This window comes from Rhododendron vialii, chromosome 2a, assembly GCF_030253575.1.
Source record: "Rhododendron vialii isolate Sample 1 chromosome 2a, ASM3025357v1".
NCBI lineage: Eukaryota > Viridiplantae > Streptophyta > Magnoliopsida > Ericales > Ericaceae > Rhododendron > Rhododendron vialii.
The window spans coordinates 39,476,091-39,501,234 of NC_080558.1; the positions used below are offsets into that span (position 1 = coordinate 39,476,091).

Genomic DNA, 25,144 nt, shown 5'->3' on the forward strand with positions numbered 1-25,144 from the left:
CCATTCGCCTAACCACATGGCTCAAAAGTTTAACTTCAAGTAATAAAGTAATTTGTCGGCCTTTACTTATATTCTATTTAATTCTTTATAATATTCCCGATGTGGGATAAGTGCCCACCTCCCGAAGAGGTGGGTTCTCACAATCTCTCCACCTTGGTTGCAACGTCCTTATTGCACCCTTTGGCCCAGCAACCTTTTCCTGGTGGCCATAGTGTAACACTTCAGTCTGTATAGCCCAATCAGTATGCTTGTATTAGATTATAGAGGTGGCTCCCACCATGTAGACCAGAGTTGTGCTCTGATACCAACTTGTAATGACCCAACCCAGCTAACCTACTAACCATTCGCATAATCCCGTAGCTTAAAAGGTTAACCTCAAGTTATATAGTAATTGATGATCGGCCTTTACTCATATAGTTATATTCCATTTAATTCTTTGTAATATTCCCGATGTGGGACAAGTGCCCACCTCCCGAAGAGGTGGGTTCTCACATCTACACCATGTAGAGCAGCTCATCTGTCCGTTTATCTCGGCAGTCGGCACAAACGACTCGGATTGAATCTGAGCACATATAAATTTTATCCGTCCATTGCTTGGTCAAGATCCGAACAGTTGGTGGCCAAGATAAACAATCGAATCGACCACTCTACACACGCTCTACAGGGAGATGCTCAGCAGCATCCCCCATGAATTGGGGGACCCTGTTGTGCACAACATGAGTGTTGTGCACTATCTCAGCCATCCAACGGTCTAGATCTCATCTCGGCAATGAACAATCGTTCATTACCGAGATGAGATGTGGACCATAGGATGACTGAACGGACGGCCCAGATTATGGACAATCACGCATGCTGTGCACTTGCCTCGGGTTCATCCCCCATTCTCCCAAGGGTCCAACTAGCTATTAATCCAATGAGCCCTGTTATCCACAGAGATGGTTTACAGAGAACTACGCAGAGAAAAACGCGTTTGGCCCCATTTCAGGTCCCGAAAAAATTTAGAAAAATATCCATAAATTTTTGAATATTATTTTTATTTTTATGAGGCCCTGTAAAAAATCAGCTCGAGCGGATATCGGTAAGTATTATTTTTGGATTCGTAGGGGCGTTCAGATTTTTTCGAGACCCGAAATGGGGCCAAACGCGTTTTTCTCTGCGTGGTTCTCTGCAAATCGTCTCTGCTATTAGAATTTTTGTAATCGAATATACAATATACTAGTACAAGATACTGAAAAAATAATTTCGCCAATACGAAACGATTTTTTATTTTATTTTTGATCCGCAGTACGAAACGATTCAGTTACCAGGAATGTACATAAAAGATCCGGTCGGGCCCCACACAACCCCGCGCTAATTTTCCTTTTTTCGAACCAAGGCCTAATACATTCCAATCGGAAAAACCAAGTTGCTTCCCTCTCTCTCTCTCTCTCTCTTAAAAGCAGACGAGGCCACGAGGCTGTTATAGAGAGAGAGAAAGTAGGGGGAGAGAAAGTCGGAGAAACGTTCAAGAGCGAGAGAGAATGCAGAGAGCGTAGAAGGAGAGAGAGAGAGAGAATATTTCCTCCTCCATTTTTCCCACCTTCTCCCATTTTTTTTCCCCGGCCGCTTTTGCCGGCCGGAACCCCGACATTCTTCGTTCGCCTTCTCTGATTCTACCGGACCGTTCTCGTTCGGTTCTATCATTCATTCGAACAGGTCTGTTATTATTCGAAAACATGAACCTTATCGTGAGATTTGTACGAAAATGTATGTGTAGTGTTGTTTTCTCGCTGGTGTTGTTTGTGTTTGTGTCTGGATTTTTCTTGATTTGCGAGGAATTGGAACCTGCAATAATGTCGTTATTTTCTGCTCTCTTGGTTTCGATTTGTTTGTCCAGCTTTGACGTATGTGCGGTTTACCAAATCGTTAATGTTTTATACAATTTTGAAAAATTTTATTTACCAGAACTAATTGAAAATTATAGAACAAGATTCATACCGTCTCTTGAGAAGTCTTGGAATAGTGAAGGTAGACAAATAAATTGGGAGGATAGAGTAATTACTAGAGGTCGGGCGGCCGGACACACAATGCATGAAAGTGGAGTTTATGATATTACTTGTATAAAGTGACATGATGCTAAATATTACTGTAAAAGAAAAACAGAGAATTAGAAGGGAGAAAAAACACACTTTAATCAGTATACAATTAACATTCTTCTCTCTATCACGTTCTTTCTAGTGGCGGCAAACGGAAATGTTACAGACACAGAAACCGACTGCAAATGACTTCGCAATCGTAAGTTGTGGATCCAATGTGTATCGGATGGCTGCAGAGCCATCTGTGGCCGGATGTGTGGCCGGGTGGTATATCTGTGTACGTAGCACTATTGGGTTGGAGTATTTATTACCATAAATGAATTTCTTGCCCTTCCATTTAAAACAATAAAAAATGAACTTTGAAATTGAAGGGAAAATAGAAAAACACATCTTGATCTTGATTAGTTATAGTATTGCTTATGGGTTACTACAATCAGTCAACAGATGGATCTCTAGATTTTTAATTATTATTTTCATGGGAGGGGGTGGGGTTTGGGGGTGTTCGTGCACAAATACGTGTTTAAAATCGCTGTTTGGACAGTGAGAAAGCTGCGGAAAGTGAATCTTGCATGGATGGACAATCCTTTCTGTTTTCTAAGCAGTCGCGATGGAACTATTTAATTCTTGCGGAGCCGAAAGTGAATGCCCTTTTGTGGTATTGTTTCGGTTTTCTATATGCAGCATGAGGTTGGGGTGCTTGCTAGCCAGTTGAATTGTTGCTCTTTCTTTTGATAATTCAGGTGTCTAGGCCATTTACGCGCACTTCAACTGACAATCCCGCCTTCCACGAGCAGAAAGTCATAATAAAATTGGGTGAAAGCCCCGTATAGACTGGGGGTTGTTCTTGTTGGTGAATGGTGGTGGTTGTTCTTGTTGGGGAATGATGTGTAAAATGATTTGTTTGGGTAGGACAATCTTTGCATAATTCGTGCATGATGTTGTATTGCTCATGTAAATTGCATGAATTGTGTATGAAGTGAAATTTACCTCCTTCTGAAATTTACCTGCTTCTCTTTTTACCCACCCAGTGTTTCTAATTATTTATGCGTACGTATATGCAATTTGCCAATTTGGTCGTAAGCTTGGATTTGGTCATGTTTTCTTTAAAAACCTCTATTGTGCCTTTCCTCTGTAAATACTGTGAGCTCATGTGTAGGATGGGTTCCTTTATGATTTAAATACAAGTATCAATTAAAAAATGTCATGAGCGTGACAGAGATATGGACCTCTCTTGAGTCTTGAACAAATTTCATAAAACATCAGATAAAAAAATTTGTAATCTGGCACGTGCAATCCTGTGTTCACTATATTCTAATTTTCTCGTATGAATATAGGAATCCTGGAATGTGAATGTCTTTTTGAAGGATCCAGGGTATCACTAGCATGCTTTAGGTTATTTGTAACTAGTGACTGTTTCATTTTTTATTTCTTTTGCTTTATTTGTTTCATATATAGTAGATGATTATAAGATGTTATAGTACGTATTGAACTGTGAACAATGTCATTGTGTATTCTGTTGATATGGGTTTGAAAAAATGGACATCATGTTTTTTGCGTACAAGCTTTATGATACACATATTTGTGCGTTCTTGCATTGCATTGCAGAACCCAAAATGGATAGTTTGAGAAGTCCATTCAAAGGGGTCATCAAAGACATCAAAGGAAGGTTACCATGCTACAAGCAAGACTGGAAAGAGGCTTGTTGTGGCTTTAGGTATGCTATTTGTTGCAATTCACCAAATGCGCAACTGATATTTTTCTCAGCAGATTTAATATATTCTCATCACTCACTCGTACCAGGATATTGGCTCCAACTGCATATATCTTTTTTGCTTCTGCTCTTCCTGTTATTGCATTCGGCGAGCAGTTGAGCCGGGAAACAGGTACCCATTTAGTTATTCTGTAGACTACAGAGTTTTGTAAAGCCAAATGCGCAGCAAATGCAATCTTAAATTTGATTATAATTCCAAAAAGGTTAGTGATGTGCAAAGGAGTAATTTGTTTGGGCCTGACAATTATTTTGGGTTACCAGACGGAAGCTTGAGCACGATTGAAACTCTTGCTTCTACTGCTATTTGTGGAATCATCCACTCAATACTTGGTGGACAGCCTCTCTTGATTTTAGGAGTTGCAGAACCCACAGTTATTATGTACACTTATCTGTACACATTCAGTAAAGGAAGGCCAGAGTTGGGGCGGGAGCTCTTTCTTGCTTGGGCGGGATGGTAAATAATTCTATTTCTTCTTCTTCATCTTTTTTTTTCCCTTTCTCGTGTTCCCCATAATTGGTGGAAGTGTCATGGCATCCAAAGTAAGGCTAATTTTGTATTTTTTCTGTTCTTTTTCTTTCACAGGGTTTGCATCTGGACCGCTGTGCTGCTGTTTCTTCTTGCAATATTCAATGCTTGCACAATCATCTCTAGATTTACAAGGCTTGCGGGGGAACTTTTTGGCATGCTAATTGCTGTTCTTTTCATACAAGAAGCCATTAAGGTATCCCTTTGATTGACCATGCATGACAGCTTGTGACTCAAACAAAATAGCAGTATGTGCACGAATCTTAATATTTTCTTCAAATATAGGGGGTTGTGAGCGAGTTTAGTATCCCAAAATCTGAAAATCCGCATGAAGAGAAGTTTCAATTCCAGTGGCTTTATACAAATGGGCTGCTGGCCATTGTTTTCTCTTTTGGTGTGCTTTTAACTGCTCTGAAGAGCAGACGAGCTAGGTCTTGGCGTTATGCCACAGGTACATGAGCTGGCCTCCAGTCAATTAAACTGGAAGGATAAAAGGCCATTTGACATTAACCCACAACGTTTTTTCTTGCTGAACACAGGGTGGTTGCGAAGTTTCATTGCAGACTATGGCGTTCCCCTTATGGTATTGTTATGGACAGCACTATCTTACAGTGTCCCTGGCAAAGTTCCTTCTGGAGTTCCCAGGAGGCTCTTTTGTCCTCTTCCTTGGGAAGCCGGATCATTGTACCATTGGACGGTGGTCAAGGTATTTGTTCTATTGCGAATAAGCCGTTATCAAATCCTCTCTATTCTTCTATGAACATTTCATGTCTTCACGTCCAGGTTAATTATTAGGATAAAAGCTTAGGAGCTTGGTCTATTGGTTGGCTTAAGATTGTGTGCTTGTCTAGCAATATGCTTGATGCAATGCGGTATGTTCGCCGTAGTTGTTTGTGTAAATTGCGAGTAAACACAAAAATTTGGAGCGCAGGTCAGATGTTTTTGAAAACTATCTGATCAATGAAAACCAATTAAAGGTAAGAGGTTCTAGGAAAATGAAAAGTGAAACAACTCCAGTTTGATAACTTCTTGGGGGAACCTCAGCGTTAATGCCCTAATCCTGAGAAGAAAGTATTATATCTGCAAATATAAGTATGTACTACTCATCTGTAATAGTATTACCTTGATATATCAACAACTTTAGATGTATCCATAATTAGAAAACGAACTTCATTGGGTATTCTTGAGCCAGATAGGGATTTTATAGCCTCTCATTAGGCGAAAAATAAGAAATCAGAAAGCTTCTTTTAATCCGAAAAAAATTGTTGTTTACTTGTTTTTAATTGTGTATATTACAAACTGATTGCTAGAAATATTGAGAGAGTATTCCTAATTACGGGAGTGAAAGTTATTTAATCAAAATGGGGAGAGAACTAACTATATTGTTTGGTAACTTAGGAAATGAGGACCCTTTAAGTGAAGAAAGCACTGAATAAAGAAATAGACTCTGCGATAGTTATAGTGCTAATAAAGGAGTCATTTCAGTATAGTTTCCATTCATCATTTTGTACAAGGAAATTAGCTGTTCAAGGGGAGTCCAGGTCCTAATTAGGATAAGTGTCCATTATATAAAACTTGAAGAAATGACATGACATGGTTTTTCTTTGTAGCCAAGGTTAAAAGGTTCAGCTTTTTCTATTTATAGGTTCTTTTGATCCTGTTTTCGGACAGGGTTGATTTGAATGTAACTTTGGTACCTAGCAAATCTGGTGGGCTTTATTATCACTTTTTTTTTTGGTCAAGCACCTTCTGGTGGAGTTTCTAAGTTGCATTATTGTTTGTTGCTTGAGAATGTTTCCTCTACCAAGTAAAAAGCTGAACCATTTGTTAATACGTTTAAGAACTTGAGAAACTATAATATGTTACTGAACTATTTGCTTCATGGAATGAAATTGTAGGATATGGGGAAGGTCCCAGTGGCATATATCTTCATTGCCATTCTACCAGCTGTGATGATTGCAGGTTTATACTTCTTTGACCACAGTGTAGCTGCACAGATGGCACAGCAGAAGGAATACAATCTCAAAAACCCCTCCTCTTACCATTATGACTTGTTTTTGCTCGGATTCATGGTAAAGGTTTTCAGAAACTTTGTTCTTTTCTATCTTGAGGTTTTGGGTTACAATAAATTTTGGTGCAGATGTATCTTTCTATATAGACTTACATACTTTGTATTTTATTTTGTGGCTTTAGACTTTACTTTGTGGCTTGCTTGGACTCCCTCCTTCCAACGGAGTCCTCCCTCAATCACCTATGCACACTAGGAGTCTTGCAGTTCTCAAGAGGCAGGTGAGACATGATTCGGAAGAATCCACATCATTTATGCAACAGTGTAGGAGTATTTGTTTCGAATTCTTAGACATTATAACTTATGACATGCAGTTGATTAGAAAGAAGATGGTGAAGAGTGCCAAGGAATGCATTAAAATGCAAGCAAGCAACTCAGAAATCTATGGAAAGATGCAAGCTGTGTTCATTGAGATGGACACTTCTCTAGCTGTGAGTGTTTTCCTTGTTTGGATACTTTGGTGCATTTTTGTATAAATAGCAAATCACACCGTGAACTGTTTTTATGAAATAGGGGATCGTGAATAGTATTAAACTGAGGTCACTCAAATGGATATCGTGTGAAGTTTTGATTATGTATATTAAAAGTAGTGTCGTAAATAAAATACTATCGATATGACCAAATTGTCTGTTTGTATACGCATGTGATGGGATAGATCAACATAACTAATCAATTACTAGATTTTCTTGATAGAGAGGTAAAAAAGACCTAGCATTATGGTTTAGATAAACAAAGCTTGAAATGAAATTGAATAAAAGTGAATCTCAAAAATAGAATCTCAAGATTCCTTTAATCTGCGATTCAACAGCTAGATTCAAATTGAATTGCCTGAAGCTTGTATCGATTCACAGAATCAAATTTTGGATCGCACTCACACGATCCTAAAAACCATGCTTGGTTAAGTGTGTAGATTTGGATTTGTCCTCTTGTTTTCTTAAGCAATTTAATTCTGAATTAGCAGCAAAATGATTCCGTACATAAGGAACTGGAGAACTTGAAAGAGGCAGTAATGAACAGCAAAGATGGAGGAGAAGCTAAGGGAAAATTTGATCCTGAGAAGCACATTGATGCTCACTTGCCTGTCCGAGTTAATGAGCAAAGAGTGAGCAATTTATTGCAATCTCTCCTCGTGGGCGGTGCAATGTTGGCCATACCTGTGATCAAGATGATACCCACCTCAGTTCTTTGGGGATACTTTGCTTACATGGCCATCGATAGCCTCCCTGGTAATCAGTTCTGGGAGAGGTTGTTGCTGCTTTTCATTACTCCTCGTCGTCGTTTTAAGTAAGTTGTCCATCTGTTTTATGCTGCTTACTAATCGGGTAAATGTCATCCCCGTATGAAGAGTGCTTCTCAACCATGTGCATGAATGAAATACAAACTGCATTCTTCAACCTTGTATTAAAAAGATGGCTGGGTTCTGTTCCTTTTTTGGTGCTGTCAGAACCACCAGACATTTGGAAACTGGTTTTTTTTAACTTCGAAGAATAATAAATTTTGAATTTCCAGCATTATCTTAGTTCCTTCTCTTGTGGCATTGTGTTGAACAGAGTCCTGGAAGAGGTCCATGCTTCATTTGTGGAATCGGTTCCATTCAGATACATCGCCACATTTACACTTCTCCAGCTTGTGTATTTCCTGATTTGCTTCGGGGTCACATGGATACCAATAGCTGGAATCTTGTTCCCATTACCTTTCTTCCTTCTAATAAGCATAAGAGAACATCTTCTTCCAAAATTCTTCCCACCTCAATATCTTCAGGAATTAGATGCAGCTGAGTACGAAGAAGTCGCTGGGCTTCCAGTCCATGTAAGGAGTCTGTCATTCAGGGTATTCTTTATTATGAGTGTTATCGCATTTCAGTTATAATATAGCACTTGAAAGAGAGTTTTTCTTTGTTCAAGTACAAAAAATTGGTTTTGAATACTAGTTGGGTTGTTACATTGAGTTCTATATGCTTCCTTCTCCTGTTTGTGAACAGGAGAGAGAACAATCTAGCGATGGGGAAAATCCAGACATGGGTTTATCTTCTCAAGAGATATTGGATGAGATAACAACCCACAGAGGCGAGTTGAAGCTGCGATCGGTAAGCTTCCCAGAACAGCAGTTTCCGGTTAGTCACGCATTTCCATCTTTTGCTATTTGCATCAAGTTGACATGAAGTAGATTATTTCTTCATGCTTGGAAAAAGTATACCCATTCCCCTTAATGGGGTCTGGGAGGGGTAGATTAGGTACATATGTAGAGTTCTCACGTTTGGCATTTTATATACAAAGGTTAGTCCCTGTGAGTAATTTTCTCATGCTTGTGGTAGAAATATGACCTTGAAAAATGCCTTCTTATTTCAGGTCTACCCAGAAGATCATGGCCAGATATGAATAGAGCTGATTCGATGGCATTGGTGCTAATTATACTTGAGAGAAGAGTGTTCAAGAAAAGCTTATCCTCTCGTCGATAACTGTGGTTGATAATAGGGCCACTAGATATCTGAAAAGCCAAAGAAGAGAACAGAAGAACAACATAAGAAAAGGAATTAGAGAAGTGTAAAAGGGAATGAAAGAATGAAGCACTTCAGGCATATAACTGATACTATATCTTACTGTATATTCCCAGTAGGTGAGGCCACTAGCTAGGTTGCTTACAGGATGGTTTTTTTAGTCCTTAAATCGCGACTTATATATTTTTGCTAAGGAAATTGCCAGAAAACAGGTACGAAGAGACAGGACAAAGTCCTCTGTTTACTTTCTGTCGATCAAAACTGCTGAATGAAGAGTTTAGGTACCTATTCGGGCTTCTCTGTGTGTGTGTGTGTGTCTAATGCCTTTCATGATCTCTTTCTTTCTGAAAGAGACAGAAACCTAGCATAACTTTTCAAGTCTCCATTGCCTATTAAGCATGAAAAGCCAGAAGGCCCTCCTCCTGGTTTTAATAGTGTTTCTAGGAAATTTTCAGCTCAAAAAGGTTCCTATTAAGATTGAAATCAGTCTGGTTTTGTTCGATTTCATCCGGATTTTTCCTTTCATTTGGTTATGAAGAATAATTACCAACAAAACAATAGAACATAGAGAGAAGGGGGGGGGAAAAAAAACCGTCAAAAATCTCACAATTTTCAACTTTCTTGTAGAGAAAGGGAAAGAGATGGCTGATGAGAGAGAGCTCAGGCAGTGCAATCGCTGTTGAAGAGTGAGTGATGGGGGGAATGTAGGACTAGAGCTGGTTAGTGTTGAGAAGTGTCAGTTCGGTTAAATACGGTTCTACTTAACCAAAATCAAAACTGAACTGGTTTTCAAATTTTTTGACATTCCAAATCGAAGGGACCAAACCAAACCAAACCCGTTCAAAGTGACAGGTTCCGAAGGTTTAGATGAATATTTGAAGCACTGTGTGGCTTATTATTATGCTGTCTTATTGGGAATATGAGCAATGGGAGTTGAACAACTCTTATCCAACTCTTTTATATATAATCTACAAGAACAGGACCTTGCGCTGCTGGTGTGCAGCAATGTTGCAGTGCCTCCATCTTGACCGTCCATATCGGCAATCAATGATCCGGATTTTAAAAAACTTTCCCGCGAATGAGTTTCCGGGGCAAAGTTTTTTTAAAATCCGGACCGTCACGGTAAGATTGAGAGCTGCAAATACTTTTGAGGGGCTGCACCAACCCGCCTCCGACAAGAGCATGGTCACAATTTTCTGTCTCATAATGAAGCCTCCGGTAAATTCAATGCCAACCTAAATGAAGTCCTCCAAATGAAAGGGTGTTGGTTGCATAATGTCTGGTCAAGCCTTTTACAAGTTCCAAGTCGATAAAGCACCTCTCTCCCAGTTAGGAACTTAGTCACATAATCCTTTAAAATGGTCTTCGCATAATCCTTTAATATGGCCTTCGCTCCTGCTCTCAATTCTCATTATGTGCTCGCGCTCTCCATTCTCGCACTCGTGAATCAGTTGTTTGGGAGGTTTTTAAAAGGTGCTTTCACGCTTACCCTCCTCGTCCACGCTATGTTTTTCCTCGTAAAAGTTGTAAGCAAAACCCACAACCAAAACTGTGTCACAAATTTCAGGGGAAAAAAGCTTATTGGCAATCCTGACAAGCTGCAGAAAGGGAATGAACGATTTGATCCGTGTAGAGATGGAACTTTTGAGATCTTTTGTTGGGAAAAAAAAACCCTAAATTTTATGTTAACGGGGCGATTCCGGGGACACTTAAAAAAATCCCCCAAGTTCCCGATCGAATTTTGATGATCCGGGCTGCTCAATGTAATCAGAACGTGATTTTAAGGGTGCCCGCGAGAAATAAGCAAAAAAAAAGACCAGAAAGGGCTTCATCCGAACCGGTTTTATTGAACTTTATTGAACGGTCCAATAAAAAACTGCTCAAATCAAGTCCTTCCCAGTTAGTTTTTTTGCCAGTTTCTCACGAGCTCCCTTAAAATCACGTTCTGAATACATTGAGCGGCTCAGATCATCAAAATTTGATCGGGAACTATGAGATTAAGATTTGGAGGGTTTTTTTAAGTGTCCCCGGAACCTCCCCGTTTATGTTAAGCTCCCAATTATAACAGGTTTTCTTTAATCAATAGTTAATAAGTAACGGATACAATTGGCTTTTAGAAGTTTGCAGATGGAAAAGAATATTGTCAAATGGGCTTTTAGATAGACAGTCTTACCGACGTGGGACCTCATAATCTCCTCCACTTAAAATCGTTGCCGTCATGGTCTAACAACTATCAACCATCAAGCAATGTGAGACAAGTACCCAAATAAGCACTTCAAGCTCCTCATCATCCGGTCGGTGTCAACTCTAATACCGCCTCTAATGACCCGACCGGCTGAATATGGACATCCTTCGGTCAAACTACGTGGCCTCAAAAGATATATCTCAGATGAACCATGTAGTCGATAGGGCTTTACTTATATACTCAATCTTTGCTTTCACACTTACCCTCCATTTTTCGCGGGGAGGCTAACCGCCATGATGCATACCCGTGTGACAACGCTAGAGACGGATAACTATCTCATCAGATGATCACCAGGTCCAGAAGACAATTTATCTGGAGGCCTGGGCAGCTTCTTGTGATGACTTTGGCCTTCCAAAACCAACTACTGGTCCTCATTCATTTACATTTCTTAGAAGCATTTTCATCCAATTCAAATTAGGGTTTTGTTTATGATGCAACAGAACTTACACGGGGCTAGGTAGCGTTCTAACCGATGAGATAGAACACTCAAATCCACAAGACACCTTGAATCGACAAGGAAATAAGAGAGAAAACTCTAGAAATTTTTTCTTGATAAATGAATAAATGACCCTTAGGCCTACATCCTTATTTCTGCTCTTCTTAGAGTGTAGACCAAGCAAATACTTGGAAACCAAGACTAAAAGAAAAAAAAAAAAAAAGGAAATAAGATCGCCAAGGAAATTAGAAAAATTAGAAACGTGCAAAACAAGCAACACAAATAAGATCTCCTAACATTATTCGTAAATTAATAAAAGTTTTCAAAATAAAATACTACTCCACTCAATAAGTAATTATTTCTTCTTTGACTTGACATGGTCCAATTGTTCTATAATCATCCCGGCCACTTGTTCTACATCAGTTTAAGCTGTACAAGAAGACTTCGAGCTCTACTTGACTTGAACTACCAAATGCTAAGCCAGAGAGTGATCTACCAACCACTTGGGCTCTTTCCCCACTCATTTGTCCAAGAGTAATTCCGCTCAGGCAGAGAGATAGGTTGAAAACAAACCTTTGCCGTTCGACATAATCGGTCCGCCTATGAGCCCCACATAAACCGGGAACAACCATGAAGGACCACACGGTCTGCCTCGGTCTTCTTTAGTTTAAAGATCTTTTCATCTTCCTCGGTCGTTTTTTTTTTTTTTAACTTTTCCTCTTATGTCTTGACTACTCTATCAAGAGAAATGACCCAAAGTTTTGATATGAAAGAACTCAACACATCCAAAACCAGTGAACGAGCAATAGATAAAACTTTGATTTGGCAGGAGCTGAACAATACTTAATATGTTGGCCGACGAACCACACACAAAAGAACACAGAAAATCAATCACAAAAAGAAAGCATAACTAACATAGTTACATTATTCTTTTTTTGAACGGCAACATAGTTACATTATTCAGCCCGATTGTTTACGCGAACGGATCACATGAGTTCCAGCATGATATAACAAAAACAAACAATACTCTGTATGCTAGGGTAGTAGGGTTTACATCAATACGTTGGCATAATACCCTTCAACAGCCACAACCCAACAATAATTTATTTGGTATCAACAGTAGCAAACAAGCTAGGTAAAGTACTTTTTAGGCTCCGCATACCCAAACATTTTTTTTTTGGTAATTTACAAACCCAACAATATGCAGTGAGAATACGAGGTAATTAACAGTACAACGGAAAGAAAAGCGGGAAAAAAAATAACAAAACAAAAGTAAACAAATATGCAAGTAATAACCTCTCAAATACATATGTCATACTCATACATCAATGTAATCTTGAATTTCCACCATCCACAATTCACAACCAGTCCACTACCTTGCAGGTATCCAATCTGACATGGGACTATGATAGATAAGGCAAGAATGCACAGTAATTTCCATCTTCTCAGATGAGGGCAAGAATGTACAGTTAAGATGTGGAAGGAGGAAACCTCTTATTTCTCTTGATGATTCGCAACTCCTCCGTCACCAGCAAGAATGAGATGATCACCATCTCTAATAACTTCGATATCTTCAATTAAACCTCCATCTTTCAGCAAGACTTTTGTCAGAGAGACCCCAAATTTCTGCGCGCCTATAGCAAGTAGCTCTTGAAGAGAATCAGGCAGAAATGTGAGTCTCCCAGCAACTTCTCCCTTTTCCAGGCAACTAATTGTTACTCTTATGCGGTTATTGCCCAAATTTGGTGGTTTTGTGAAACTGCGTGAAGATGGTAAAAAGCCACTCTCACCTGCATGGTTTGATACAACTTGTGATTAGTATTCATACGTTACAACTCACCATGAATCATTGAATTATCAACACAAAATTGTCATGAATCGTAAAAAAGTTCAAGAGATTACTGAGACAGTTCCTTAAAAACTTGAATGATCCCAAAACAGATATGTGATAACTGATAACTGGTAAATTTTGCAATTCATAACCACTTCTTTCAAAGAGCACATAGCTCAGTGTGGAGATGCCATTGCGATTACGCATGGCTAAAGACCAATAGCCATGGAACTTAATGGAATCCTACCTTTTCTTTTGTTTATTTTTGGTATTTACTGGTAATGTCATAATCATTACTCCCTCCGTCCCAAATTGCTGGCCCTTTCTCGGAGACCATGCATTTTGCATGCAAAAAATATGTACTTATGAGTTTTTTTTACTCCGTATTATTTTTGGCATGCAAAATGCACGGTCTCCGAGAAAGGGCCAGCAATTTGGGACGGAGGGAGTACAAAATATCCTTGTAATATTTGCTAACTAAGTCCAAGTAACGACATAATTAATTCGTGTTTTCTTTTATTTATTCTTTGTTAATCCTTGAAGAATCATTACTCATAGCCTCGTTATGTTCGCTAAACAAGTTCAAAGTGATTAATTTCAGGCCCTCAACTCGTGAATTCCTCCAAAATGTAGTTAACACAGGGCTTTCTCTAAATTAATGAAATTTAAGATATGTGCAGAATACCTTCAGTGGGTCTATTGGCAGCTGACATGATCCCGACCAGAGAATTGTGAAAACTGTTCCCCCTCCTTCGCTGTTGGCCAACGGACCATCTAACTTCTTTGATATCTGTTTGTGGGTCAACTTCAGGGGTAAAAACAGCCATTGTGGGCTCACTCTGGTACTTGTTACGGTAGAGCACCCCATGTGTCTCAGGAACAGAAGCAGGTTGGTTTCCAGTATCCTTCATGGTTTGGAATAGAGCTTTTATCTCTTCATGTCCCTGATAGTCAGCCAAACACCTAGGGGTCCACCCGTGGACATCTTGTTTGTCAATATCAGCTCCTTGGTCTACTAGGAACTTCACTATCTCAGTGTTCTCTTCAGAAATAGCGGTGTGAAGTGCAGTAGTCCCTAGACTATTGAGCAATGTAATGTCCCCACCATGGTTGATGATGTCCTTGAGCAAATCTAAGTTGTTTTGCTCAACAGCAAAGCAAGCAAACTGACCAACATCACCAGCAGATATCTTCGCACCATTGTCTCTAAGTAGTTTTATCACCGATTCATGCTTCCCCAAAAGTGCATCCCACAGGGGAACATTCCCTTCTGAATCTGCATAAACGGTACGGAACCGGCTATGATCATGTCATTAAAAGTGATCGGTAGTTCAAGGATGAAACAAAATATTGAGTTTGGATGGGGCATGTACAAAAAAAGTTTAACTTCTAGGATAAGATCATTTCTTAAATATGCGGTTAGAAATAAATTAGTGAAAATTGATAGGTTACTTGTCTCATTTATGCATCCAATGTATATAGGATCTTAGTGTAATTAGTTAGACCTGCAAGTTAAGGACTTAAAGGTTGAACTAATATATGTGGAAAACAATAAATCTCTTATGATTTTATCAGGGAAAACAATAAAAAAATGACTTTTTACATATTCCGTATAACCAAATGAATAGAGCTGATGCAATCAAATTATCTGTGCATAGTTGTCTTTCGCTCCACATATTGTAGGAATTCTCATGAAATAAACCAAGAAACCAAAAAAATTAGAAAAACTTGGAGATCATCATTCTAATTTCTATGTACATACAGTATACACAAATTATAGGATCCTAAAAAAGGTGCAAAGAAACTTGAATGGCCCTCCTTGGCCCAAAAGATACTTGCAGCATTTCTTTGCGGAAATTGGTTGATCTCAACCATCTAGGTTGTGTTTGGAACATGGATGTGTGCAGGGATTTGTTAACGGCAAGGAAAGGGATAGGGAAATCAAAGACATAAAATTAGCATCTTCAGTCCATCTTTCATAAATCCCTCCACAAATCACATGATCCATACAGAGTCTTAAGAAGTCAAATAGTTTCCATTTCTAGAGGCCACATTACACGTTAATGATCAAACACAATTGCAAACGTAGGAAGTCCATAGGAAGGAAAATCAAGGGTTAAGACATCAATAATAGGCCTCAAAAAGGAGGAGATGAGACGTAAAAGTAAACCAATTTGGTTGATGAAAAACGGATGACGAAATAGATTTATAACCTTTTCTGTTGGGATCTGCTCCATAATCTAGGAGTAAAAGCACACAATCTATGCTTCCTTTTGATGCCGCAATATGCTGCAGCATAAAAGAAAATGAATAACTAACAAGTAATAACCTTAAAATTTGACATTTATTTCGAAGATGGTATAGAACTGTAATGAGTAGATAAGAGGAAGCTGCACACCAAGCCTGTTCGCCCATTGCTGTCCAGTTCATTTGGATTCAAACCCTGTCTCAGCAACTTATGCAACAATAGATCGTCTCCCCTCATGGCTGCAAAACATAAACTGAGAGGCAAATCCATTCTTCCCTGAGCTAGAATGTGCTCTGTGTCTGCCAAAACTGCTTCCATCAGAGGGTCGCTCCGCTCTTTCAAATGCTGTATCACCCACAAATATAGTGCACAAAATATAATTTCCAGAAATTACATACCTAAAGAAGCATAAAAGAATTTGCAATTTTCATTACCAGTGCTACTTTCAATGACAAATTGATTAATATAATTCCACTTGATTGCAAACATAGAAAACTCATGAAAATGAATGCATGGTCATGACATTATGTCATCCTATGCTATTGAGGCATTCACATTCTTGACATTGGGTTGCTAACTCCAGCGCATCCCCCAGAAATTCATAACAGAAGTGAACCCTTCTAATTGACTGGAAAGATTATTATCAACAGTGTAGCATTTTGTGCTTCTAAATGATTATAGACTTTATAGTGGGTGCGAGTTTCTTGAACCTCTTATTTCTTTTGTCTCCCAATAAACTTCATGGGAAATTCCAAGCAACTATTACCAAGTATAACTTCATGCAGATTCTACAAGAGCTCTTTTTACCCAAGAGGGATATAGCAAACAGTTTTTAAATACAAGATACGTTCACTGTACATGCAAGTCCTTTAGACATCCTTCTTCTTACATGAGAACACATATTGCAAATTACATTTTGCATACTTTCTAAATTTTGACAGATTGTTGGAATCAGACATATTGCAGAACATATTACCAAGTAAAATGCTTTCCATGGGGAAATCAAAATCTTCGAAATGAGCTATCTATTGGAGAAACTTCTGTTCCAACTTAAGTGAAGCATCAGTTAACAATTCTAGATAAATCCAAATAAGGTGTCACATTTGCAAACCTGAAGAAGATTGTTCATGATAATTGTCCCATCACCAACATTGGCCTTAACAATGTTCAAAAATGACGTACGATTCAACCGGAGCAGCTGACTCAATCGTTTAGTCCGAACAGTAAATACTTGTGGCCTGTAACAAAGGACGCCTATCTCACCGCAAACATCCCCTGTCTTTAACTCTCCAACAACCTGCAATCATCCATTGCACGTAAACCTATTTAATAAATGCCAAACATTCTGTGCAATCTTTCTTTCTTTCACAAGCCCAATAGCGATGTATGCCATAAGATGCAAATCGGAAAGGATACAACTTCGTAACTTACATGTTCTATTGCATTCTTTTTTACGATGAGATCCTGCACAAACAATCCCATATCAGAAGCAGAAATTTGCGAGAGGGAACAAAAAACCAGAGATAACTGAACATGAAGTCCTGTTTTTCAATTTTAGGAGACTCTAGAAGCCCTATCTGGCAGAAATTGAAGTTACCTATGACAAATTTATCCTATTAATTGAGCCATGGAGTGGCTATGAATTAGTTGGTTAGTTTTTAATCTTAGGTACCACAAGACTTTTGAAGTCAAGAAATTTGTACACATGCTATCTAGGAGAATTCACTGGGAGTTTGGGTTTGAAAGACAAATACTCAGTTTAAGCTTGATTTTCCTTTCCTTACCAGCCTGCCAAACACACCCTTTTGGTTTATCTCCAACACTAAAGAGAAAGAAAAACTGCAGTAGAATACCAATCCAGTACTCAATTAAGGCAATGCTCTCTGAAATTTACTCCTAAAAACACACTTCATTTTGACTCCTTGTATCTTCTCTAACTTTACGGGAGAGAGAGAGAGAGAGAGAGAGAGAGAGAGAGAGAGAGAGAGAGAGAGGTTTTTACAACTGTTCCAGTAACTAGAATGTAAAGATCCGTCGGTGCTTCATTTTGCAAAATCACATCTTCTTTGGGAGGAAAGTACTCTGCTTTCATCTCCGAAACCTACAAAGTTCAAAATATCAGGAAGTGAAGGAAACATAAAAGGTACTTAATAGATATGTAAAAAATAGAATTTCTCAGATGTGCATCAAGATAATTTGCATGCAAATGTGCTTCCACTGTCAGCAAAGGTTAATTGAAATGCAGAATTTGTCGCTTGGTGCGCGACATGAAGTCTTCTTCACAAAAATAATAAGAACAAAAAGATAAGGTAATGCAAGTACTTACCAGCTGAAAAAGTAAGTCATTTGAAACCCCTCGGAACAAGTACACATTGTCAACAACTGAATAGAAGAGAAAGTGTGAAATACTTGATCTAATGGCTTTAGGAAGCGCATCAAGAGACTCTTGTTGGCGTAACCCTTCTGAGTTAGTTCTGAACCTCAAACACAAGTGAGCAAGCATCTGATCTTGCAGGTGAGGTGGTAGTTGGTTCCTTTGTGCAAAACTTGAGGCACCTTGAATAGAATCCCTCTGAGCATCCACAGAGAAATACCATTATAGCTTATGGAAATAATGAGTTAAAGCCCCATGGAGATCATTTATCTAACAATGAACTAGCTAAAATAAGCCACCACTTTTTCTTCCCTTTTTTTTTTTAAGGGAATATAAATATGTACAAAAAGGCACCAAGGACGTGTCTCCCCAATACAAAAACCAGAAATACAACCAGCACTATCAGTTGATAAAATTGTAACGTCACAAAAACAATTATAAATTTATACCATTCGAGTGACCTCAGTGAAGCAAAGTCCCACATCGCCTCGGTACCAAAGTAATATGAAGTATATAAGCGTAAGGGCACCCTCACTTCAATAGCTAGCTTTTGCGGTTGAGTTCTACCTAATACCATGTAACATGGTATAGAGCTAGGTACCAGAGATGGATAGGGTGCATGTCTCTGGCCTACATGCGGCAGGTGCTGCCGAATGAGCACGCTGCCCGTGAGGGAGGGTGTGAAGCGAAGTCCCACATCGCCTGGGTACCAAAGTAATATGAAGTATATAAGCGTCAAGGCATCCTCACGTCAATAGCTAGCTTTTGGGGTTAAGTTCTACCCAAGACCGTGTAACAACCTCATGCTCTAAGCATGGATTGGAATCACTTTCAATCTATGAAAATTTTCCGCTTTGAGTTGCAATGTAAATGAAATCACATTTAGGCTCGTTCCATTGATTCAAGCATCAATGCATTGCTGCATGAATCTTTCTTCCTGGAGAAGTGCTTGGTGGAACATCTTCACCTTCAAAGCCATAATTGGTGGAATCTGAACAAAAATGGTATGTTCTTATGTTTTCCACACGTAAAAAGTTTAGAGTGGAAAGCTTTGATAAGGAATTATCACTAGATCAAAGTAGTTTAAGACCTAAATAGCTCACATAACTTAGAAAAAGTATGCACAGAACTACCTAAGCCAAAGTATCAGTATCAACTTAATCAAGAAAGAAGAATTTACTCACGAATTGCCGAGTTCGACTGGTGATATGGACAACCAAGTTGGTCATGTTTCCAATCAGATATGACGTCAATCCAAGGTTGAAGAGCATGTAAAATGTGTCAAAGACCATCTCCTGTGTATTAACAGGATGCAAATCACCATAGCCAGTGGTGGTTAGAGTGGTGATGGACCAGTAGATTGTTGTCACATACCGAATCCACAAACTCTGCTTGTGAAAGTCTCCCCCCATAGAAACCCCAATCCATGTCTTTTGTGGGTCTTTGTAATGATCAGCTAGGTGGTAGTAGAAGCAGCCAGCACAATGAACTGCAAATAGAGTTACCTACACAGAAGACTATTTAGATTGATAATCCTGACAAAATCTCTTTTATGCAAAAAAAAAAAAAAAAGAAGAAGAAGAAGATGCACTTACCCATATGAGTTTGGCACATCTAACCCAAAAATAGCTGAAGTGTCTATCTTTCTCCAATCTGAGATAATATCATTTCACAAAAAAAAAAAAAAAACACAGAACAAATTAAAGAGATCAATATGAATGAAGTATCCCATAACGAGAAAAGGAAATGTACTGATGACAGTTATGAGGCTATAGGTTGAGAAAAAGATCAGGAAAACTTTTGTCAGCTTTATAATGTGATTTTCGTTACCTCTAGAAGATGTTGAAAAGTAATGTGATGGGTTATACGTTGACTCCGCGTTGTGGTAAACAACTTCCAATATTAACAATAGACAATACCACGATACCAGCAGTTCTTACTACTCATCTTTGTTAATTGTGAATCAAAGAAAATGTTTTCATTAGCTATAGAGTGCTATGTTATATTGGTATGTGTTTCTCCCTGTGAAATGACAGAGCCCATAATATGATTATCGAAGTCGTATTGCAACAATTATGAAGAAAACTCATAACTAACACAATTGTTGCTCAGTACAATTTGACTCACCAGACAATCAAACTCAAAGATAGTGAATTAATGAATCGACAGATTGTTAAATCATGTTGTAGCATAACAAACTGGATAATAATTTCCTCAATTAGCTCACCTTGCAAACATGGCACTCACTCTCCGAAGACGCCAAAGACGAAGCATATTGAAAAAGCCATATTCTTTTACAGGTGAAGGTAGAATACTCTTAGCAAGCTCATAAGGGATGGTGGAAATCACATCAAAAGCCAACCAGGTTTTTGTATATCTCCAAGCAATCAGCTTCGGCTCATCGACGAGAAGGTAAGTGGCTTTATCGAGGTAGGCTACAAAGAATGTCAAAATGATATCGATGGCAAAAAATCCGTTGACGACATTATCAGTGATGGCGAGAGGAGCCGTGGGTTTATTTAGGAATCCGAATTCAAAGGGGGAAACCCAAGCTGTGTAGAATACCAAAAGTACCAGAAATGTTTCCCAAATCCTGCAAAGGTCAGTCACGCATGCTTTTCAAATTTAGTACTGGGAAAAAGGGAAGAAAAAAACTAATCAGCTTAAAATCAAGCAGTATAATTGACACGTGTTAAAGAAAAAAAATCCAGCAAATGATTGTTTTCCTAGTCGTAAGAGAAGAAAAGACACAAAATGCATATACCAGACATTTCCCCAGTCTCTGCACGTGAGATACTGAGAATGCGCATTCATTCTGTTCACAAATCAACTGAATCAAGCATGAAGTAGAATAACTAAATGAAACTCACAAAGAAAATAGAACATGACAACTACATCATTAAAAAAATTTAAAGCAATAAACCAACAATTAATATCAACTAAGAAAAACAATCGATTGGTTCTTGAAGCATGAATCCAAAACCTACTACTACAAAAACAATCATACAAGACCCTAAAAAATTAACTATATAACAACACAAACAAACAAATGGGAAGCAAGAGGAAGGAGATAAACATAAGAAATCAGTGCTTCGCAGACTAAAATTCTTGTTTCGCAATGAGAGCATTCCGTTCTCTTTTTATATAAATTAGACTTCATGACCTCAATGTGCTCATAGACCATACATAGTACCAGTTTAATAGAAAACAAAGTGCGCAAAGTATTCTGATTTTGCTTGAATACAGACCAACAAAACTAAAACAACATATTCTCAAGGGAAAAATCCAAAATGTAATTAAAGCGGTAAAGCCTAGCAAGATCCATAAAATCAAAACCATAGCACAATCAAGACAACGCATTGTAGTTGAAAAGTCCACAATCTAAGCTTATACCTACTAAACAGATATCGCCATTTTGGTGTTCCCCTTTCTACAAAGCCATGCACCATTTTTCCCATGCCCAAATGTCCCCCTACAAATGCCTTGGTTTTAAATATCCTTTTCCCCCCTTCCATCTCCATTCAATATCTCAAATTTAACAGTGGCTGATCAAGGATTTGATTACCGAGATATTCGTAGAACTGTAGCACTCCCGTTTTGTGTGTCCACCATCTAGTTGAAACCAAAAATTAAAGTGATATACAGACCTATAATTCATGTACACATGCACATTTTTGTATGATATATACAGCTGAAAAATTACACAGACCACTGGGGCTAGGACCTGAACTTCCTTTTAACGCGCCCTAGGTCGAATCTCTAAGGGTGGAATGATGATTAGCATCCATTTATTTCTCCCCTTGAGGTTTGTACCAGGACTGTAACGACCCGCCCCAGCTGACCTGCTAACCCTTAGCCTAACCACTTGGTTCAAAAGGTTAACCTCGAGTTATACTGGTCGGAATCTCTTATAAATTACTTTACTTTTTCCCAATTCCCCGATGTGGGACTTATGGGCTTGGGGTCACACAATCTCCCCACCTTCTCACAATTAATTGTGAGGGCCCATAAATGGGCAATCCCACATCGGCCATGAAATGAAAATGAATTTGATATATAATTGATTCCAACCAGCTACTGTATAAATTGAGGTTAACCTTTTGAGCCACGTGATTAGACTAAGGGTAAGCAGGTAAGCTAGCGTGGGTCATTATAGGTGGTATCACAGCATAACCCTGGTCTACATGGTGGAAACCACCTCTAGAATCTAGTACGAGCACACTAATGTGCTGTACAGAACTAAGTGTCACACTATGACCACCAAGAGAAGGGTTGGGCCAATGCAACGAGGACGTTGCATTATAAAGTGGGGAGATTGTGAGAGCCCATAAATGGGCAATCCCACATCAGCCATGAAATGAAAATGAATTTGATATATAATTGCTTCCGACCAGCTACTGTATAACTTGAGGTTAGTTTTTTGAGCCACGTGGTTAGGCTAAGGGTAAGCAGGTCAGTTGGTGCGGGACGTTACAAGGACTTAGGCTCGGAATTACCTGGTATATGTTGAATGGGAATACATATACCCTAAGATCTAGAACCTACAACAGAAAGTGGAAAGAAAAAGTTACCCATAAATGAAATAGAGCAAAACCCAAATTCAGAAAAGGGGAATTGAACCATAAGAGAATGTATATTGTTCAGCATGACCTGATTGGGTGATGGTATAACCATAAGAGAACTATCAAAGAAGCATATCACATACATGTCTAGACATTTGTGGGCTGTTTGCAAGAAGATAGACACTCTCTGCGTGAAGTGGATCCTTACCCTTGTGATTAAAAAGGCAGTGTTTCTAGGCTACAAATGCTCCTAACAATGCTTCTTGGAGAATTAGTAACCTCTTCAAACTCAGGTCTATTGCTCAGCCTCGGACAAAGAATGTGGTAGGGGATGGAAAAAAACACTTTCCCGTGGTTAGACAATTGGCACCCTTTAGGCCCACTGGGATAGGCTGGTGCCGCTGGTTATTGACAACTAAAGTTACTTCTATGATTGATGATGGCAGGTGGAGATGGCCTAGGGTCAGAAGTCATGCAGTCCAAGACATTATGGCTCGTACCCCTGCTTCCCTTACCCCTAATATCAGCTGTGCAGAATCAGCAGTGGGCTCTCTAGGCTACTGGTTACTTTTCTACCAAATCAGCTTGGCAAACCATTGGAGTCAAAGCCCCTTGGAGCATGGTGATCTGGTTTCTCCACCATGTGCCTCAGTGGGCAATAATTGAGTGTATAGCTATCCTTGGTCGATTGTCCTCCAAGGACAGGCTTTTGAAGTGGGGGATAGCTACTGATGGAGTATGTGTTATGCAATATATGCAGCATGGCCCAAGAAGATCGTCAACTTTTGTTCTTTGGCTATTCTTTATTCTATTAGAGTTTGGAATCATTTCTTGCACAAGTTTGAATCTGGTAGGGATGCTTTGCATCTGCAGGATGATGTGGATTGGGCTTTAGCAAACAGGAGGAATCAGATGTTTAAGAGCTCAATTTTTAAACTCTCCTTGGCTGCTGTCATTTATGTTTGGTGCGAGAGGAATAGAATAATTGTTTAGCAACAGAGCCTCAGCATTGGGGATCTCACTGCTAAAATTGAGTCTGATTTGCGTGCCAGCTTTTGCTCTTGGAGACACATAAAGAAGACAGATGACAATAGGCTAATCTGTCTTAACTCTTAAGTGGAACATTCCTCTCATTGTTTTTTTCTTGTTAATAGCTTGTTTTTTCAATGTACTCAGGGGTTTGGGTTTAGGACTTGTGGATTTTTTCCTAGCAAAGGCCAGATGAGTGAATTGGTTGTCTTTGTTTTTCAGGGTTACGGCCCGCTGTTCCTATACTGATTGGTTTTCTTTCAATGAAAAGTAATTTACCAAAAAGAAAAAATGAAGCATAGTGCATACATTCAAGCTCATTTAGTTTGTTTAATGAGACTAATACCAAACTGAACCAACAGATATACAAATCGACCTGATTAATAGTGATCAGATTACTAATACTACATATGGAGACGTTCATGGTTCCAATGCATGTTCAGTTTGAGTAATAAATACAAACTAAGAGCAATGCTAGATACACAACTGCTAGAGCCGTTCGATGCACATGGGCCCACGTACATTCGATGGCTCCGAACAAAGTTGTGTCCGAAAGCTTTGTTCCCTGGACTTTTTGTTTAACTAAACACGGGATATTTAGTTACCTTTATAGTTCAATCTGATACTCGTATCAGGTCAAACAAACAGATACGGTCACAAAAGTAGACAATTTTAAAACGCAACATGGACCCACGCATATCAAGCGGCTCTGAATACGATTGTGTCCCATGTTGCATTCCTTGTCACGGAGAGAGAGTATAGTCCCATCCGATACTCATATCAGGTCAAACAAACGAATACGAAAAATAGATATACGATATACAGGGGGTACCTGTAACGGGAATGGAAGGGGGAGATAATGAAGGGGCGAACTTTGGTGTTGCGGTTGGTGTGGGCACCGAGAGAAGGGAGGATACCGGCGGAGAGGCTGCAGTAGGAGCTACGCTCGTCCCTCGACATGTTATTGTTGTTGTTATTGGTATGTTCTTCGAAATCGCTTGCGCTTGAGAAAGGCAAAACCCCTCTGCCGCCACCCCCTCCGCCGCACGTGGACGCCACCTTCTTCTTCTTCCCAACCCACGACATTTCTCTCCCCATTCACCCCCCGTTTTCTTTTCTCTCTCTCTCTCTCTCTCTCTCTCTCTCTCTCTCTCTATGCGTCATGTGTATCTTTCTGGCATTTGGCCTTCCATGCCCTCTTCGCCTCTCTCTCTCTCTCTCTCTCTCTCTCTCTCTCTCTCTCTCCCCTGTTTTGCTTTGCTTTCCGTTGTTGCATCCGTATTGGTCGCGCTCATGTTGCATCGTACGTTGGAGTAGTAAATTTTGTACTACACCATTTAAATGAATGACTTGCCAAAAATGTCCTTAAATTTTATGCAAAAATCATTTCATTTGAATAACAACATAATCATTCCAAGTTTTACTAGACTCTGATGCATCTCCATGATTTTGTTTTACAAGACATTTGATCCTTTCAAAAAA

General features: G+C 39.1%; 2 protein-coding genes across 4 annotated transcripts; one reads left to right on the top strand and one right to left on the bottom strand.

Annotated features, from left to right (window-relative positions):
• The first annotated feature begins 1,379 nt into the window (after positions 1-1,379).
• LOC131316452 (probable boron transporter 6) lies at positions 1,380-9,223 on the top strand. Of its 3 annotated transcripts, none has more exons than XM_058345823.1 (14): positions 1,380-1,695; positions 3,681-3,789; positions 3,876-3,958; positions 4,108-4,300; positions 4,430-4,568; positions 4,658-4,823; positions 4,912-5,078; positions 6,271-6,444; positions 6,566-6,661; positions 6,755-6,871; positions 7,399-7,724; positions 7,991-8,270; positions 8,422-8,526; positions 8,789-9,223. In XM_058345823.1, the coding sequence occupies exons 2-14, from the start codon at positions 3,689-3,691 to the stop codon at positions 8,816-8,818; spliced, it is 1,977 nt and encodes a 658-aa protein (XP_058201806.1). In that variant the 5' UTR covers positions 1,380-1,695; positions 3,681-3,688; the 3' UTR covers positions 8,819-9,223. The 3 variants fall into 3 exon arrangements, with proteins under 3 accessions (XP_058201806.1, XP_058201804.1, XP_058201805.1); XM_058345821.1 differs by having other exon boundaries at positions 1,381-1,695; positions 8,422-8,553; XM_058345822.1 differs by having other exon boundaries at positions 1,383-1,695; positions 7,402-7,724; positions 8,422-8,553.
• Positions 9,224-12,750: 3,527 nt separating this feature from the next.
• Positions 12,751-24,859, bottom strand: LOC131316481 (potassium channel AKT1-like). The gene is made up of 12 exons (XM_058345867.1): positions 24,495-24,859; positions 20,299-20,664; positions 19,667-19,724; positions 19,256-19,576; positions 18,024-18,269; positions 17,700-17,798; positions 17,129-17,161; positions 16,809-16,994; positions 15,848-16,042; positions 15,663-15,738; positions 14,135-14,725; positions 12,751-13,408 (listed from the first exon to the last, which is right to left on the bottom strand). Exons 1-12 carry the CDS (start codon positions 24,758-24,760, stop codon positions 13,113-13,115), a joined length of 2,733 nt encoding a protein of 910 aa, XP_058201850.1. The 5' UTR covers positions 24,761-24,859; the 3' UTR covers positions 12,751-13,112.
• Between the last annotated feature and the right edge of the window lie 285 nt (positions 24,860-25,144).